Source organism: Artibeus jamaicensis, unplaced genomic scaffold (assembly GCF_021234435.1).
Source record: "Artibeus jamaicensis isolate MK-2021 breed Jamaican fruit bat unplaced genomic scaffold, CSHL_Jam_final contig_354, whole genome shotgun sequence".
In the NCBI taxonomy this organism is placed as follows: Eukaryota; Metazoa; Chordata; class Mammalia; order Chiroptera; family Phyllostomidae; genus Artibeus; species Artibeus jamaicensis.
The window spans coordinates 24,312,495-24,329,326 of NW_026521803.1; the positions used below are offsets into that span (position 1 = coordinate 24,312,495).

The 16,832-nt window shown below is 38.2% G+C and overlaps 1 protein-coding gene across 1 annotated transcript in view; it reads left to right on the top strand.

Moving 5' to 3' along the window:
• PIK3C3 (phosphatidylinositol 3-kinase catalytic subunit type 3) overlaps window positions 1-16,832 on the top strand; it is a 114,662-nt gene that overhangs the window by 51,496 nt on the left and 46,334 nt on the right. Inside the window, exons 13-15 of the mRNA XM_037133536.2 lie at window positions 4,206-4,273; window positions 12,690-12,795; window positions 14,550-14,666. Of these exons, the coding sequence (XP_036989431.1) occupies window positions 4,206-4,273; window positions 12,690-12,795; window positions 14,550-14,666 (291 nt within the window). The remainder of the gene's footprint in view (window positions 1-4,205; window positions 4,274-12,689; window positions 12,796-14,549; window positions 14,667-16,832) is intronic.

Below are 16,832 nucleotides of genomic sequence, written 5' to 3' on the forward strand. Positions count from 1 at the left end.
CTTTATATATATTTTGAGATGCTATTTATTTTTTAGAGAGGGGGAAGGGAGTGAGAAAGACAGGGAGAGAAGCATCAGTGCAGTGTGCTATAGAAACATTGATTGGTCACCTCCCACACACCCCCCAGCTGGGGCCTCAGCCAGGAACTAAACCTATGACCCTCTGGTTCACAAGCTGGCACTCAATCCACTGAACCACACCAGCCAGGGAAGTTTTTATATATTTCTGATACTGCATTTCTGTTTTGACTGATGATCATTTCTGTTTACGTATCAGTGACTATGCCGTTTAAGTTGTTTTACCTTTTTTCAGCTCAATAGTTCCTTAGAGGGTGCGGGTAATCCAGAAATCAGTAGGAATTACTATTATGTTAAAAATATTTTATCATTTATGCTTTTACAGTTGTCCCAATTTTCCCCCCTTTACTCCCTTCCACCAGTTGCACCCCTCCTCCCTTTCCCCTACCTGGAATAGACTGATAATACTGCATCCGCAGCAGTCACCTGTAAGACATCTGTAGGCTTTTTAGGGATATCTGGGTGATACCCAGCAAAGCTGAATTCCCTCTTGTTATCTTTACAGAGAACTTTCTTGTCTCCTCCCCCACACCTGAGGAGTGTGCCTTGTTTGCTTGACTTTTCCTTCCCTGTTTCTCTTGGAGTTTCAGGAAACCACTAAGCATGTCTGGCCAAAGGTTAAAAAATAGAAACTCAGTTAAGCTCATTGCCCAAATATGGTCATTTTTAATAAATTCCATGGAATCTTGAATAGAGGGCATATTCCCCACTTTTGGAGTACATCATTGTTTATATGTCACTTGAGTAAGCTTCTGTACCCTTCCTGATTTTTTTAAATGTCTTGATCTGTTAAAGAATTAGGGTAAAATTTACCTGTATATAATGGTGAAATTATCATATTCTCTTTATATTTCTGTCGGTGTTTGCTTTAAATACTTTGAAGCTATTTTATTAGGGATGTTCAAGTAATGAATCTTTTCTCACTGTTTATTAGCCCTCTTTATATCTAATTATGATTTTTGTCAAAGTCTGGTTTGTCTGATATTACTAGAGCTTCGTATTGATTAGTATTCACTGCTGTGCTTTTTTAGTTCTTTCCTTTCAATATTTTGTGCCTTTTTTAAGGTTTATCTCTTAAAAATGTATAACTAGCTTTTATTGTTTTAATCAAGTTTAACACCCTTGTCTTTCAACTAGAATTTTTTACCCCATTTATTTTTATTGCGATTAGAATTATAGTTGTATTATTTCATTATCTCATGTGGTACTTTTAATTTTTTTTTTCTTTTCTGTGTTTGGCTGGTTCTCTTCCTTCCATCTCTATCCCCAGCTTAGGGGTCTATATCAATTCTATTGCTGGTTATTGTAGACATTTTAATATCTGTTCTTAACTTTAAATCTCAAGTAATCAGTATTGTTCTTTTCTAAAACTGTACTCTACTTGTATGTGATGTTTATTCATTGATTTAGTTCTATCTTATTTAAACCCCAAGTTGGATAATATTTTTTAAAGATTTTTATTTATTTATCTTTAGAGAGGGGAAGGGAGGGAGGAAGAGAGAGAAACATCAATGTGTGGTTGCCTCTCATGTGGCCCCCACTGGGGACCTGGCTCCCAACCCAGGCACTTGCCCTGACTGGGAATCGAACCTGCAACCCTTTGGTTTGCAGCCCGCGCTCAATCCACTGAGCTATGCCAGCCAGAGCCAAATTGGATAATATTATTGTACACAATCAATAACTATTTAGAGGCACTTGTATCCTTATTCACCATTTTTAATATCTCTGAACTTCATTATGAGGTCACTTTTGCCTAAAGAACACTTTTGTTTTAAAATTTTAAAATATTGTTCATCCAAAATGAGTTACAAATTTTACAGTATGTGTTTCCTATTTTACAGCTGTTTTTAAATGTAAGACTTCCCTATTTATGCTATGTAAATAATTTTTAATGAAAAAAAACATAGTGTCAAATACATGTTTTCTATTTAAATTTTATATCACTGTATAAGAGTATAGTATCTTTCTCATATAGTCGAAGAAAAACTTTAGGCCTAGATTCATTCTGCTTGTTGAATTCACTAATTCAACATTACATACTGGCTTTCTAATTGAGGGGTTTTCTTACTGGGCTCTTAAATGTAGCACTTTTATACCAAAGTGCTCAGGTTTTAGCTCTAAAATTGGAGGTAAAATTCTTGCCACCTCTGAAAGTACTGACATGTCTGCTTTGTAATAACAACCTCTTACTAGCTCTACCTTAACTTTCATAAGTACCACTATTGCATTGAAACTTCTAATGCATCGATTTCCACCCTTTCTTTGTTTATCATCCCCCTTAAATATTTGCTTTTCTCTGAATATAGCTTTTATTCCATGCCACATTGTTTTAATCATTTTTCTATTAGTACCTTCAGTTCCCCTGGCCAAATCTTAACTCTCAATAAAGCAGATACTTACCTCATCTGTGCCAGGACGCTGCTGAAGAAAAGAACACAGCCCCACGTTGGCGTCCTTGTGCATTCACGAGCACAGCTCGGTCTGCCATCTTACTTTCCTCTGGTTGCGTTGCTGCCCCTTCTTTGCGGTGACTCCCTCATTCCTCTCCTACTCTCTGTGCTTTATGCACCATCTCCCAGTCTCCGGAGGACAGTCTGCCTCAGCCTTAATGTAAACAAGTAGAGACCACTAGGCAAAAAATCGTCCCAATTTCTCATCGCCAGATTTCCAGACGTGACTCGCTTCCCATCCTTTCCTTATGTTTTCTTACCCAGCAGAAATACAACTCTCTCTAAAGGTATGCTGTCTTCTTTTCCTGGTAGAAGTGTTCAAATATGTGTTAATACCTCCCATCTTAAACATTCAGAAAGGAAAACACAAAATAAATTCTTCCTTGACACTACATCCCTCAAAATAGCACCTTATTTTTTTACTTTGCTTCATGAGCAAGTTTCTCCCAGGAGTTCTTTGTACCCTAACTCTCTCCTTCCTTTCTACTTGTCTTCAAGTCTTTAGCACGCCATTCTGGCTTTGCATCCCATCACTATATCAAAACTTACTTTGCTAAACTCATAAATGACTTTGATGTTTGTGGCTGTGTGTAGTTTTTAGTTCGTCTGAGCAGTATTCAGCAAAGTAAAACACTCCCTCAAAAAAACTAGCTGCTCTTATGGTTTACACGACTCCATACATCCCGTTTTCCTCTTCTCGTTTGCTGTTCCTTCTCTTTCCTTTGTACTTTTTCTCCACTGCTTGATACTCGAATGTTCCTCAGGGTCTTCTTCTATTCTCAATGTATACCCTTGCCCTAGGAAGTAATGAGAAATGCAAATTTATATTTCTAGTGCATTTCTCTCACCTGAACTTTGAGATTCATATATCCAGATGATCAACTTAATTGATGCCGTTTGCATATCTGACAGTCATTTCAAAATATAACTCCCTTTCTCTGCATTCTAGCCCATTTTCATCTGTGATGTAACAAATCAACCCATTAATTTGGGAGTCACTGCCAATTCCATTTTTTTCTGCCTACGTCCTCTTTATCAGCAATTCCTAGTAATTGTACTTCTGATGTATGTTTTAAAAATCTGTCTTTCACTTTCACCATTCAGTCTTCTGGACTTCTGATGTCAGGTCTGTAACTGAAGTCATTTTCATAAAACATAAATCGGATCATCTCACTCTCTTAAGACTTTCTGTTGAGTATCCATTGCTTTGAAAAAGAAATCGTACCCAGTACTTTGACCTTAAAGGGCTTGCATACCCCGTCCTTTGCCTGTCTTTTCCACCTCCTGTACTTGAGAGTCCGCTGTTTTAGCCACATTGGGCCTGTGTAAACGGTGTCATTTTGGTCTCGCCTAAATATCAGGTCCGCATTACCTTTGCTCACTTCCCAATCTACATTATTTCTGTGACTGTTTCGGTAACGCCTGTCTTCTACACTGAACGTTAAGCTTTCAGTAGACAAGGAACCCTGAACCATGACACACTTACCTCTTAGTATAGCCTGGGTGAGAATAAATATTTGATGGGGGGATAGAGGGACACATGGATGCCTGGAATCAGATCTGTGACCTAAGATGTTTAGACGAAAACTGATGGGCAGATGTAGATTCTTTCCTATTTTCTCCTTGTTAATAGCAGATGATAATTTAACATATAAACATTTCTTTTAATTCTTTCAGCAAGATCTCTGCACCTTCTTGATATCAAGAGCCTGCAAAAACTCAACACTGGCTAATTATTTATACTGGTACGTGAGAATAATTTTTTGTTTATTTTCTTACCAATCTTGAGAACATTTTCCCCCCACGCTATACACATAAAGTCAGTTTAAATGAAGATATGAGCAATCATACCTTATGTATCTAGCTGTTTTCCTTACAGTTGTGTTCATGGAAATGTTTGTTAGCACCGCCGTTTCTCTTGCTTTTACTAACTTTTCAGTATCTAAGGTGAAATTATTGGGTAAAGTAGTGAGATTTTTTTCAGTTTGGTATCTGTTTGCCTTTTGTGGTATCTAAGCAGTTTGATACTTCCCAGTCCCCTAGCAGTGTGTGTTTCTCATTATTTACAAAAACATTGGAATCATACAGAAATGAGGAGTGGGGATTTGAAGTTATTTGTTTTATAGATGAAACTGAGGCAGAGGCATGAAATGATTGAACTTGATACAACCAGCACTAGGATTCGATCATTTCTCTAGTACTTTGCCCTTTGAAGAGTATTTTCAGTGACCTTTTCTCATCTGTGCCTGTGCAGTTAAATTGGGCACGCATGAAGACCTGTATTTTACAGGTCTGTCGAGTTCAAGGAAAGAGACTAAGGCACAGGGAGGCTAATTGACTGAGACACGATTAGTATGAAGCATGGTTCCCTTTATCTGTCGCAGCATTCTACATTGTAAAGGGCAAGAAACTGAAGCTGCAGAGAAATACTGTAGTTCAATAAAAAAAAAAAAAAACTAGCCGTGGGATTAAACACTATGACGAGGAAGCCTTACCCGGTTTTACCTGGCAAACGGGGACGAGCCCGCTGCTCAGCCCCACCTGGAGCCTGCTGTACATCAGGGAGAACATTGAGAACTTCCTGACATACGAGGTATTTTTTAACCATTGAACTGATCTCTGATCATGTCTTACTGCTCAATGTACTATGTTTACCGAACCAGTACAAGTGAGTAGATATTCATTCTGAAAGCTCATTATTTTTTAGGAAAAAATGAGGCATTTTGAGCTCAATGACAGAATTTTTAAAAATGCTTTCCTGTTTTACACTGATTTTTAAAAAACTGTCCAATTGGTCAGATTAAGCCTTAACTTCATTCTTGCACTTTCTAGACCTAATGCCATTGCGGATACTGCCCGGGTAGCCAGTAAATAGGTAACTGAATTAAAGCGCTCTTTACAAACACAGGTTTATGTCCACGATTTACATAAACAACAAATGATTGCTTAGTTTCAGCCTTTACGGTTCTCTTTATAAATAATAAAAGTGCTATCAGTTATCTTAACTGAATCTGTCATTTTTACCCCCTTTGGGCTCTGTGGGTTTTTTCTTCCTGTTGGCCTTAGTGGGAAGAAAAATAGTTCTTGCTTTTACTTTAGCAGTTTAATGTAATAAAACTATATTTCCCTCACAGTAAATTTCAGTATGCCCTTGAAAATATGCCCACAAAATGTTTTGGCTGGTTGTTAATCACCATTTTTACTTTGAAATATTTACTTAGACGTTCTCATATTACCAAATAGCGACTATTTCCTTTTAATGCAACCTCTTGCTTCCTAATGTTCTCCATATTCCAGTCTGAATTCTTAACTGCATGTCTAATTCACTGGTGTTAGGAAAAAGATTTTTTCATGCAAATGTAGGTAAATATTTAAAAGGATATAAAAATATAGGCATGTTGTCATGTTTTTAAGTAAGTTCTTGTAAGCCTCTTAGGTATTTTAAATTTATATTGCATATTATATCATTTACTAAGAATTTCTTTATAGGTATTTTTATTTTCTTGCAAAAATATTTTCTGGCTCAGAATTTAAAGTCTAGAGTAGTTACTATTATAAGAGCTCTGTGGATATACTGATCTGTGGTGTTTTACAATTATGTATTCTTTAGATTCGACTGTAGAACAGATTTCACTGTAAGACACAAAATAAGCTGTGATAGAATCTTTGATCTCTTATTTCAAGTAGGAAGAGATTTCAAACAATTCTGAAAGCAACTGAACAGTAGGAAATCTAATAGATGAGCAATTTCTAACAAGGCAACAGTTTCTGTTCAGAAAGGCCAATTTGTTCTCTTCGTAGATAATAAACAAAGTGCCGCCCCAGCTCCCAGTCTTATAAACATTCCATCAAACTTAGATTTGATTTGTGGTTTTCCACTGTGTCTCTGAGTTATTGAAGCAATAGTGTGCTGTGTCTATTCTCTAAGGAGTAATTGTTTTTTCCGTATTTACAGTCTGCATATTATAAACTCAGAAAAACTCGCAGGGGGGAAAGCTATTGATGTGGACTTCTGACTTTGGTAGGCAGTGATTTTGTGACTCTAGGTGTGGATATGGGAAATGATTTCAAATAGTTGGTTTACAATGATTATTCTCTCCCTTTGAATAGTGATAGAATAGTATAAAGGTATTAATCAAATGTAACAATTTAAATGTCACTCTAAGCTTAGTCTATTACAGCAAATGCACTGAGATACAAATTTTAATTGTTCTGTTTTCTTTTGAACATTTTGAATTTCCTTTTTTCATTTGTTCCCTTTCCAGTGATTCAAATGGGATTTTAGCTGTAGCTGAATCCTTTGGGGCCTATTGTTGTGCAGACAGTCCTCTTAAAATGAATAGTGTCAACCTTTTAAGCCACAGAGGGGAGTTAGTCTGGGATCTGCTAAGTGTCGGGCATCAGGATCTATAAATCGTTTCAGTGTTTTATTTTTACAGCTGTTCCAGCGTGTTGAAATTAAAAGTAAACTTTGGATGCTTTGACATGTTTTTCAATAACTTTTACGACCTTTCAAAGTAATAAAGTTTATTTACCCCACAAAACAAAATCACCAGGAAACAGCTAGCCCACTGATACCATCTTACAAGTGGGGGCCAGACAGGTTGTGGGCCTTTCTACTTCGAGATGACAGATGACAAGGGAATATACCTTGGAAGGCTTCGTGGAGTCTGGCTTACAGCTCTGAAGAGAGAATGGAGAAATGATTCCAATCTACATTTCTTGTCTTGATTTATAATTTCCCTTTATATTTGGAAATGGCACTGCTATTTTTATTTTATATGGACTTTCTCTTTGCCACAGAACGTTGGACTTGAATGACTTTGAGAGAGTGTGATACTTAAACCTGTATCATGAGCATGGGTCTGTACCCTTAGTCACTCTGACTCTGTAGCCATTGTGGTCACCCGGTGGTCAGGAAAACCTGAGCAGAGCAAGGGAGCCTGTGCAACGTGGTCATCTGTGTTGCTCATTTGGCAATAAGTTTGTTGCATAAACACACAGGAAAATACGAAGGTAGGGAGGTCATACAGATAGTCAAGTACTTTAAAGGGAAAAGGATATAGAGTGGATTTGAACAGGGCCATATCGACAGTTTTATAGTTTAGAATTACTGTCTGTTTGGCATTCTTAGGTAGTGTCCTGAAATGACCAAACACTGTGGTTGCTGTGACTAGGAAATAAGAGTTTATCTTAACTGTTCTTAGCCTGTTCGCCTAGAACACAGCTGTCCAATAAAACTTTCTGCAATGCTGGAAATAATTTACAGTGTTGCATGTATGTTCCCTGAGTGGTTGAAATGTATGTAGTATGACTGAGAAACTGAATTTTTAATTTAATTTAATTGTACTTACTTTTATTTTAACTAGTTGTGTTTCCTGTGACTCTAGAAGGCTTTCTGGATTCAAGAATGCCGTGAGTTTGGGGTTTAGAACTCCTGTTGGGAACTTGACATGGTGCATATAGTGTCGTAGTGTAGCTCCTCTTACCACTTCACGGAAAATTCTAGGTTATGAAACTCTGGGAACTATTTCTGTCAGATCGTGATAAGTAAGAGAAAATGATCAGCACAAGGCGTGTGAAAGGCGGTGGCTCTTCTGGGAGGAGAAGGAGGTTGTTGAGCCTCGTGAAGACTTCCTGAAGGAGGCAGACGCGTTGGAAGGATGGGTAGGACGTGCAGCGGTGGAGACAGGAAGGGGTCCTGGGCAGTGCTGCAGCCTGAGCCAAAGCACAGAGGGCTGTTAGGGGACTGACCTCACTGGAGTGTGAATGCGGACAGTCGGACATGGAGCAAGTGTGAACCGGGAGTTTGGGCCAGAAACTTTTAAAGTAGTGGAAAAGAGGGAACCATTGATGTTTTTGTTACTGTAAGTGGGACATGATAAAGGTAGTTGGGAAGAGAAAAATTTAGAGTGATTGTATTGGGCAATACAGAGGTTTCTTGTTGGAGTTGAAGAGGCCAGGTGAGAGATCCGCTGGTGGAATCCAGACGGGCTGGCTGTGCAGACCATGGAAGAGGCATTTTGTAGGGAGGAGGCAGCAGGGCCTGATGCCACCTGGTCTCGGTGCACAGACCACAGATTAAACACAAAGTGTCGCTGACAGCTTTAGTTAGAACCTGTATTCTCTACTTTGTGTACAACCTCATCTCTCCTTTCTTATATTCAGATGATTCATACGTTTATATTTCCCCCTGACCTTTGAGAAAACTTGCATTTACAAATCATGCTACATGAGAATTCACAGCCCAGATGTCTGGAATATTCATAGTATCTTCAACAGGGATAGAAAAATAACTCATTTAGTGTGGTAACTTCAGTCTCATGCAGATTTATTTTAAAATGACAAGCAATGTCTTTGGAAGGGGGCCTGCTGCTTGAAGATTAGGGTCGGTGAGTGTGGAAGCAGGCCGCCTGACGAAACACAAAGTCAAACTGTAGGTGTGTTAAAAGGGATGCATATTCGTATTTGAAAATTACCAACTTTGAGAGAATGCTTAAATCCTTGAGATTGGAGTCACGTATTCAGCCAACAATAATATATTGAATATTATGAGCTGGGCATGAAAGTATAGAGCGTATAGTGTGAACAAGCAGGTAAGCTCTTGGCTCTCATGAAACTTACCTTCTACGTGGCCACATACAACTGGTTCCCAGAAATAGTACAAAGGAAATAGGTGGCTGTGACTTGAGATTTGTGAACCACCATCAGTGAACGAGGTTGAAAAGTTTCTTGTGGCCTTTAAAATAAAACAATGTGGTGAGAGTAAGCTTCGTAGAGCAGAAAGAATTCTGACCTGGAGGCCCAGACGCCTGTGTTCTGGCTTTAGCTCTAAAATTAACTGATTGCACCACCATGGGCAAAACACAAACCCCTCTTAAGTTTCACTGTTGATAAAACAAGCAAGTTGTTCTGGATCTGTGATTTTCAGACTATGGGTTTGGCCAAAAAGTTTGTTTAATGCAAACTGTGTCATACTTTGTTTTTCCAAACTATGACTCTAGAAGCATTTAGTTGTCTTTAACTTCTTTTGAAACAATTTTGTTAGATTGTACTGTGACAGCTATATCAGAGTGCAATAAAGAAGATAAATTGGTGAATTTTTGTGGAGCCATTTTAATATTAAAGATGGAAAAAGATACAAACATTTTTAGTGTATTATACTTTAATATTTCAAGAAAGGAAAAATGCAACTGAAACACAAAGATTTGTGCTGTGTATGGAGAAGGTGCTGTGATCCAATGTGTCAAAAGTGGTTTGCGAAGTTTTGTGGTACTGTTGACATTTTGGCCAAATAATTCTTTGCTGTGGGGCTGTCTTAGGCATTAGAAGATATTTAGCTGTGCCCCTGGCCTCTACCCACTAGAAGCCAATAGTGGAAGACAACCAATATACTCAAAATATCCATATCAATAAAAAATCAAAACAGTTTGCATGACATTGAATAACCTGGTAGCCAAGGAGAGTGGACTGGAATGCACATGAGTGAACAATGACAACTTCACTGTTATAGTCAGTGAGGATTGTAGACACCACTGAGTGAACCTGTGTACTGTGTGGCTGTCACATTCAAGATGACTGAGCTAGTAAAGCAACACACCTGCGTCAAATTTTGCATTAAGCTTGAACATTCCTCTGTGGAAACTATTCAGATGATTCAGAAGGGTTTCGGGGACAATGCAATGAGTGCAGTGCAAGTAACAGTGTGGCACAAACACATCACAGATGGTCGAGAATCTGCTGAAAGTGACCCACGTTCTGGAAGAAAAGCAGAACAAGCAGAGCACCTGACGATGTTGAGTGTATAGAAGCTGCAATCAACAAAGATCAGCAACTGACAGTGTGAGAACTAGATGCTGATCTGGGGATTCCAGAAACTAATACGTCCATGATTTTGATGCAGGGTCTTGGCATGAAACATGTTGTGGCAAAATTTATATTACAGCTTCTGCTACCAAAGCAGAAGGAATATTGTACTTTAGTTGCTAATGACATGATTTAAACTACTATCAATGAACCATATTGCCTCAAGAAGGTCATTACTTTGTAGGAGCTGAGGTGTCATAGTCCTATGTGTAATGTTTCTTGTATCTGATATCTTCTTCAATAAATGTCTCTGTTTTTCATAGTACATGGCTGGATATTTTCTGGAAACACCTTGTACATTATAATCCATTGAAATCAACTTAAAGGTTCACAGTCTAGCATTTGTCATTGAAAGAAAAAAATGGGAAACTTATTTTGTGTTACGCATCCGTGTGCACTCATATGGCCATGTGTACAAAGTTGTGGTGGAAGCCCTGAGCACTATTAGTGCAATTGCTAATTGGTGCAGTCACTACAGGAAACAGTGTGGAGGTTTGTCAAAAAATTAAAACTATAACTACTTCTGTGTATCTATCCAAAAATCAAAAACACTAATTAGAAAAGATATATGTACCCCTGTGTTCATTACGTTATTTATAGTAGCTAAGATATGGAAGCAACCAAGATATTCATCAACAGATGAATGGATTCAGAGATTGTGTGTCTGTAGAGATAGAGACAGAGACACGATGGAATATTACTTGGCCACAAAAAAGAGTGGATCTTTCTATTTGCAACAACATAGATACATTTATAGCAAGGGTTCCCAGCCCGCAGTTCGAGGACCAGTACCTTTCTGTGGCCCATTAGGAACCTGGCCTCCAGGGAAGCTCACCTGATCTGTTCCCCCTGTCTCCACCCATTCCTCTCCCCCACCCCCACCCCCACCCCCACCCCCAGCCCACACAGCAGGAGGTGAGAGGTGGTGAGCAATTGAACCTTGCCTGAGGAGCTTCACTTCCTGACTGCCCCCCATGCCTCAGCTCCATCCCCAGCTCCCCACAACCCCCATCCTTGGAAAAACTGGTGCCAGCAAGGTTGGCAGCTGCTGACTTAGTATTATGCTAGGTGAACTAAGTCAAAGAAAGACAGATACCGTATGATTTCACTTATATGTGGAATCTGAAGGTCAAAACAAGTGAGCAAGCAAAACAACTCATACATAACAGAGAACACACAACTGGCAGAGGGGAAGAGAATGGAAGGGATGGGTGAAAAAGGTGAGAGGGGATTATGAGGTATCAGTGTGCAGTTATAAATGTTGTGGGGATGCCCTGTTCAGCTCAGGAAATATAGGCATTAATACTGGAGTACTGTATGGTGGCATGTTGCTAGAATTGTCATTGTGATCACTTTGTTGAATTGCTGTGCTGTACACCTGAAACAAATACAGTACGCTGTGTTGACTGTACTTAAAAAAAAACAGAACTACTGGATTAGAGGAGCTCTAAAATGTAATCTTTGAGCATTGCTTATATGATTGATTAATATCTTTATCTCTCTAGGACCACAATGTTGTTATGATAGAAAAATTTAAGGTTATATATAGATTCTTTAGAAATAGGGAGTTTAGATGGGAAAGGAAAAATCAATTTCAAATTTTATTCATCTTTCAGAAAAATGTTAATGAAGGAAATAGCTTCAGATGGTAACGTGGATTGTGGAAATATTCTTGATCTTGAGTTACTTGGTAGATGTGTGAGCTTAGATGATTTCCGAAAGTGTTAAGGCTGTATGTCAGCGAGTCTCAACCTCTTTCAATCTTGTGGCACACGTAAACTAATCACCATAATTCTGCAGCACGCCAAAAAATATATTTTTTGCTGATCAGACAAAAAATAAGTATAATTTTGATTTTCATTTATACCACATGACTGTTGTTGTGTTGGCTGTTGTCATATTTTTGACAATCTAAGGAAAAAGGGGTCAGTGCCCCTGACCAAATAGTCAGGTACTGCATGTTTTAAAATTTCTTCTGACACACCAGTTGAAAATTAATGCTGTCTGTACTTTATAAAGAAAGGAGAAAATGTTTTCATACCAAAATTTTTAGAAAATCTAGGCTATTATGCAAATTAAAACATTACTGTTACTAATTTACCTTTTGCAGATGGTCGTATGTGTTGTTTCTTCTTCTATTTCTGCTTTTAAAAGAGTGATGATAGAGTATCTCATTTCTCCCACACACTTGTTTGTGCAGATGTGAATTAATCTCTTAATGGAAAGACATAAATATTTACAAAATGAATCTGAGCTTCATTTCACATGATTTGTGTGACTGAACGTGTTTTTAAGGTATGTGATAGTGGAATGTGAAGATCAAGATACTCAGCAGAGAGATCCAAAGACCCATGAGATGTACTTGAATGTAATGAGACGATTCAGCCAAGCTTTGCTGAAGGTAATCGTTTAATGTAGGGGTCGACAAACCGTGCATGGCCCAGATATAGCCTGGTGCCTGTCTTGGTATGTCCTCCGAGCTAAAAATGTTTTTTTATATTTTCAAATGGTTGAAAAAAGTCGAAAGAAAAATAATATGTTGTTGTGATAGAGGAAAATTATGTGAAATTCAAACTTCAGTGTTGATAAGTCAAGTGTTCCCGGGACCTAGTCGTGCTTTTTATTTCCGTATTGTTTGTGGCCAGTTTTGCTCCACAGTAACAGTTGAACAGTAGGACCATAGAGGCCAACAGGACTAAAGAATTTATTCATTGGCCCTTTATGGAAAGATTGTTGATCCCTGATTTAATGAAGTGAACTTAAACATGGAACAAAAATACCTCAAAGCTTTGCCTTTTTATTTCTTTTTTAATTTTATTTTACTTATTTTTTAGAAAGGGGGGAAGGGAAGGAGAAAGACAGGGAGAGAAACATCAGTCTGTGGCTGCCTCTCTTGTGTCTCCTACTGGGGACCTGGCCCACAACCCAGTCCTGTGCCCTGACTGGGAATTGAACCAGTAACCCTTTAGTTCACAAGCCCAACTTGCTCAATCCATTGAGCTACACCAGCTAGGGATGCCTTTTTATTTCTATCTCCGTTTACTCTTTTTATTTCCGAAACTAGTCACATTCCTAGAATTTGGCAGTGGCTTTATTACAGCTAATGGTTGTACTGCAGATACGTTGTATATAACATACCTTTTCTTTTATTAAACAATTTTTAGAGATACATAAAGCCACTTTTCCCTTGGTGTTTATGTGACTCTTAAAGCACTGTCACAGTTCAGCCAGCAGAGGGTGTGTGGACAATGAAAAGAAAACTCACATTAATCTGTGCTTTATGGAAATATTTTACTTGATAGCATCTTTTATCTTTGTTTAATGCTTCCTGTTATAAAATATTTAAAGCATCTCTTATTGAACTCTTGGAGACTAAACTTTTATGTAGTTTTCAGAGCTCAGATTGTCTCTGCATCAAACTGATGAGCAAATAAGCAGTTAGTTGGTCCTCAGTCCTGTCACTTATATTCGTCACTCTGAAGAAATCTCAGTTCCTCTGAACTCAAACTTTCTCATCTTCAAAATGAGGTTGCTAATATTTGCCCAGCTACAAATATTAGAAGATTAAATGAGAAAAATATTATAAAATATTATAAAATATTTTATAATATTTTATGAACTAGAGATCTCTAACATAAGTCTTTATAGCATTTTGTTCTTATGACTTTTATTAAGCAAGCATGGGATATGTTGCTGTTTGAGGACTTTACCTTTTCTGGGTAGATTTTTTAGTCCTTTAAGATAATATTGTTTCTTCCATATCCTTAGCAAATTTCTGAAGACACATAAATAAGTGTCCAGATATTTATTGAATCAATCAGTGAGTGCATTTTGAGAGAATGAATTCTATCTTGCCACATGGTTATATGTGAAAAAAAAGTGCTGTTTTTGGTAGACTCTGGTATTCACTGAAGACTCAGATAATCTTTCAACTATTGAAGAGTTGGTTGTGTTTAAGATAACAGGAAGAGTTGGTGGGATTTAGCTAAGATAGCAGGTTTCTCATTTCTGAATCAAGATAATTCATCTTTTTCAATTACAGTTTGTATTGAAGTTTGAAGCTATTAGAATAAATAAAGATTGCCCATGCTGGTAAAGAGACCCTGGTCATTATGCTGCATACAACTGATTTTCCTTCCCGTTGAACCCCTTCAGGGTGATAAGTCGGTCAGAGTGATGCGCTCGTTGCTGGCGGCACAGCAGACGTTTGTGGACCGGCTGGTGCATCTGATGAAGGCAGTGCAGCGTGAGAGCGGAAATCGCAAGAAGAAGGTAAACCTATAGGCTTTGCTTTCTGTTTGTGACTAATAGCGTCTTGGTGTCATAAAATTCTGAGTTTTGGTCCTTTCCTTTTGCATCGACATCTCTTATCAAAATCTTACGTCATTTATACACCAAGATAAATTCAAGGTTGATAAAGGACTTAAATATAAGCCTTGACACCATTAAAGTCCTAGAGGAGAACATTGGCAGGAAAATCTTAGATATTTCATGCAGCAACATTTTTACTGATATGTCCCCTAGAGCAAGAAATATAAAGGAAAGAATAAACAAATGGGATCTCATCAAAATAAAAAGCTTCTTCGCGGCTAAAGAAAACAGTATTAAAATAAAAAAAGAGAGCCAAGTGTATGGGAAAACATATTTGCCAATGATACCTCAGACAAAGGTTTAATCTCCAAAATATACAAAGAACTTGCATGACTCCACTCTAAGAAGACATCTAACCCAATTAAAAAATGGGAAAAGGACTTGAATAGACACTTCTCCAAGGAGAACATACAGAATATCCAGAGACACATGAAGAGATGCTCAATATCAGTAGCTGTCATAGAGATGCAAATTAAAACCACAATGAGATACCACTTTACACTGGTCAGATGGCTATCATAAACAAAGCAACAAACAACAAATGTTGGAGAGGTTGTGGGGAAAAGGGGACCCTAGTTCACTGTTGGTGCGATTGCAGACTGGTACAACCACTATGGAAAACAGTATGGAATTTTTCTAAGAAAACTAAAAATCAACCTGCCTTTTGACCCAGCAATTTCACTGCTAGGATTATATCCTAAGAACCCTGAAACACCAATCCAAAAGAACCTATGCACCACAATGTTTGTAGCAGCACAATTTACAATAGCCAAGAGTTGGAAGCAACCTAGGTGCCCATCAGTAAATGAATGGATCAAAAAATTGTGGTACATATACACAATGGAATTCTATGCAGCAGAGAGAAAGAAGGAGCTACTACCCTTTGCAACAACATGGATGGAACTGGAAAGCATTCTGCTGAGTGAAATAGGCCAGGTGTTGAAAGACAAATACCATATGATCTCACCTTTAACAGGAAGCTAAACAATAAAACAAACAAGCAAGCAAAATAAAAACAAAGACACTGAAATAGAGAACAGGGGGACAGCAACCAGAGGGGAGAGGGGAGGGAATTTTGGGGAAAAAAGGGAAGGATTTACAGGAACTAGTATAAAGGACACATGGACAACAACTAAAAGGGGTGGAAATGGGAGTGGAGGTGGGGAGCATGGGGGAGTGGGCTGGTATGGGAGTAAATGACAGAAGACTGTATTTGAACAATAATTAAATTTTAAAATTTTATTTAAAAATCTTACGTAATTTTAGAAATAGGAACTAAATCAATACTTAAAAGTATTGATTATGTATGAGATACTGCTTTATTATGCATTTGTGTATATTGATTTAATCCTCATAGCAACCCTGTTAATTAGGTAAGGGTATCCCAATTGAAAGGAATAGTAGGAATAGAGAGGTTACGTTAACTTGTCCAGTGTCCTTAGCAAGTGTTGGCACTGGGATTGGTACCCAGACCTCTGGGTCCATATTTTTTATCTACAGTGTGTTAATTGGCTCTTATTGTAGAGTCTTGGCATCCTAGAGTAGAAGCCATTTGACATGGAAAGGACCTCTAGGGGTCGTTTTGATTGAAATCCTTCAGTAAAAATGAAGGTTCAAAGTGACTAGCTGTAACTGCATTGGCTTTGAATCTGTTTCCATGGCTGGTACATTGATCTTTCTCTCAACAGTGAGGTTTCTGCTTGATGAGAACAGATGAGTATGTCTTCTTCACATATGTTTTTTCCCCTAACCAATAGCCTAAATTATATGAAGGACTCCCTTGACCCCTTCTCTTTACCCAATCCCGGGAGAGACAGGTCTTTCTCGCATGTTACTATTGCTCTCCAGGCTGTGAGGAGGGAGTGGAGGAGGGAAAACAAAAACGCTGAGTCGGAAGCTCTAAGGCAGGGATCAGGCCTGAGGAGAGCTGCTAGGTGAGATTTGTACGTGGAATAATGTTGACAAGGTTGAGCGGGAGAAAACAGGATAAAGAGAAACATGTTTTTATGTGTCAGATGGGTAAAACAAATGATACTGTTGTTGCTGTCCTCTTTCCATCAGACCTCC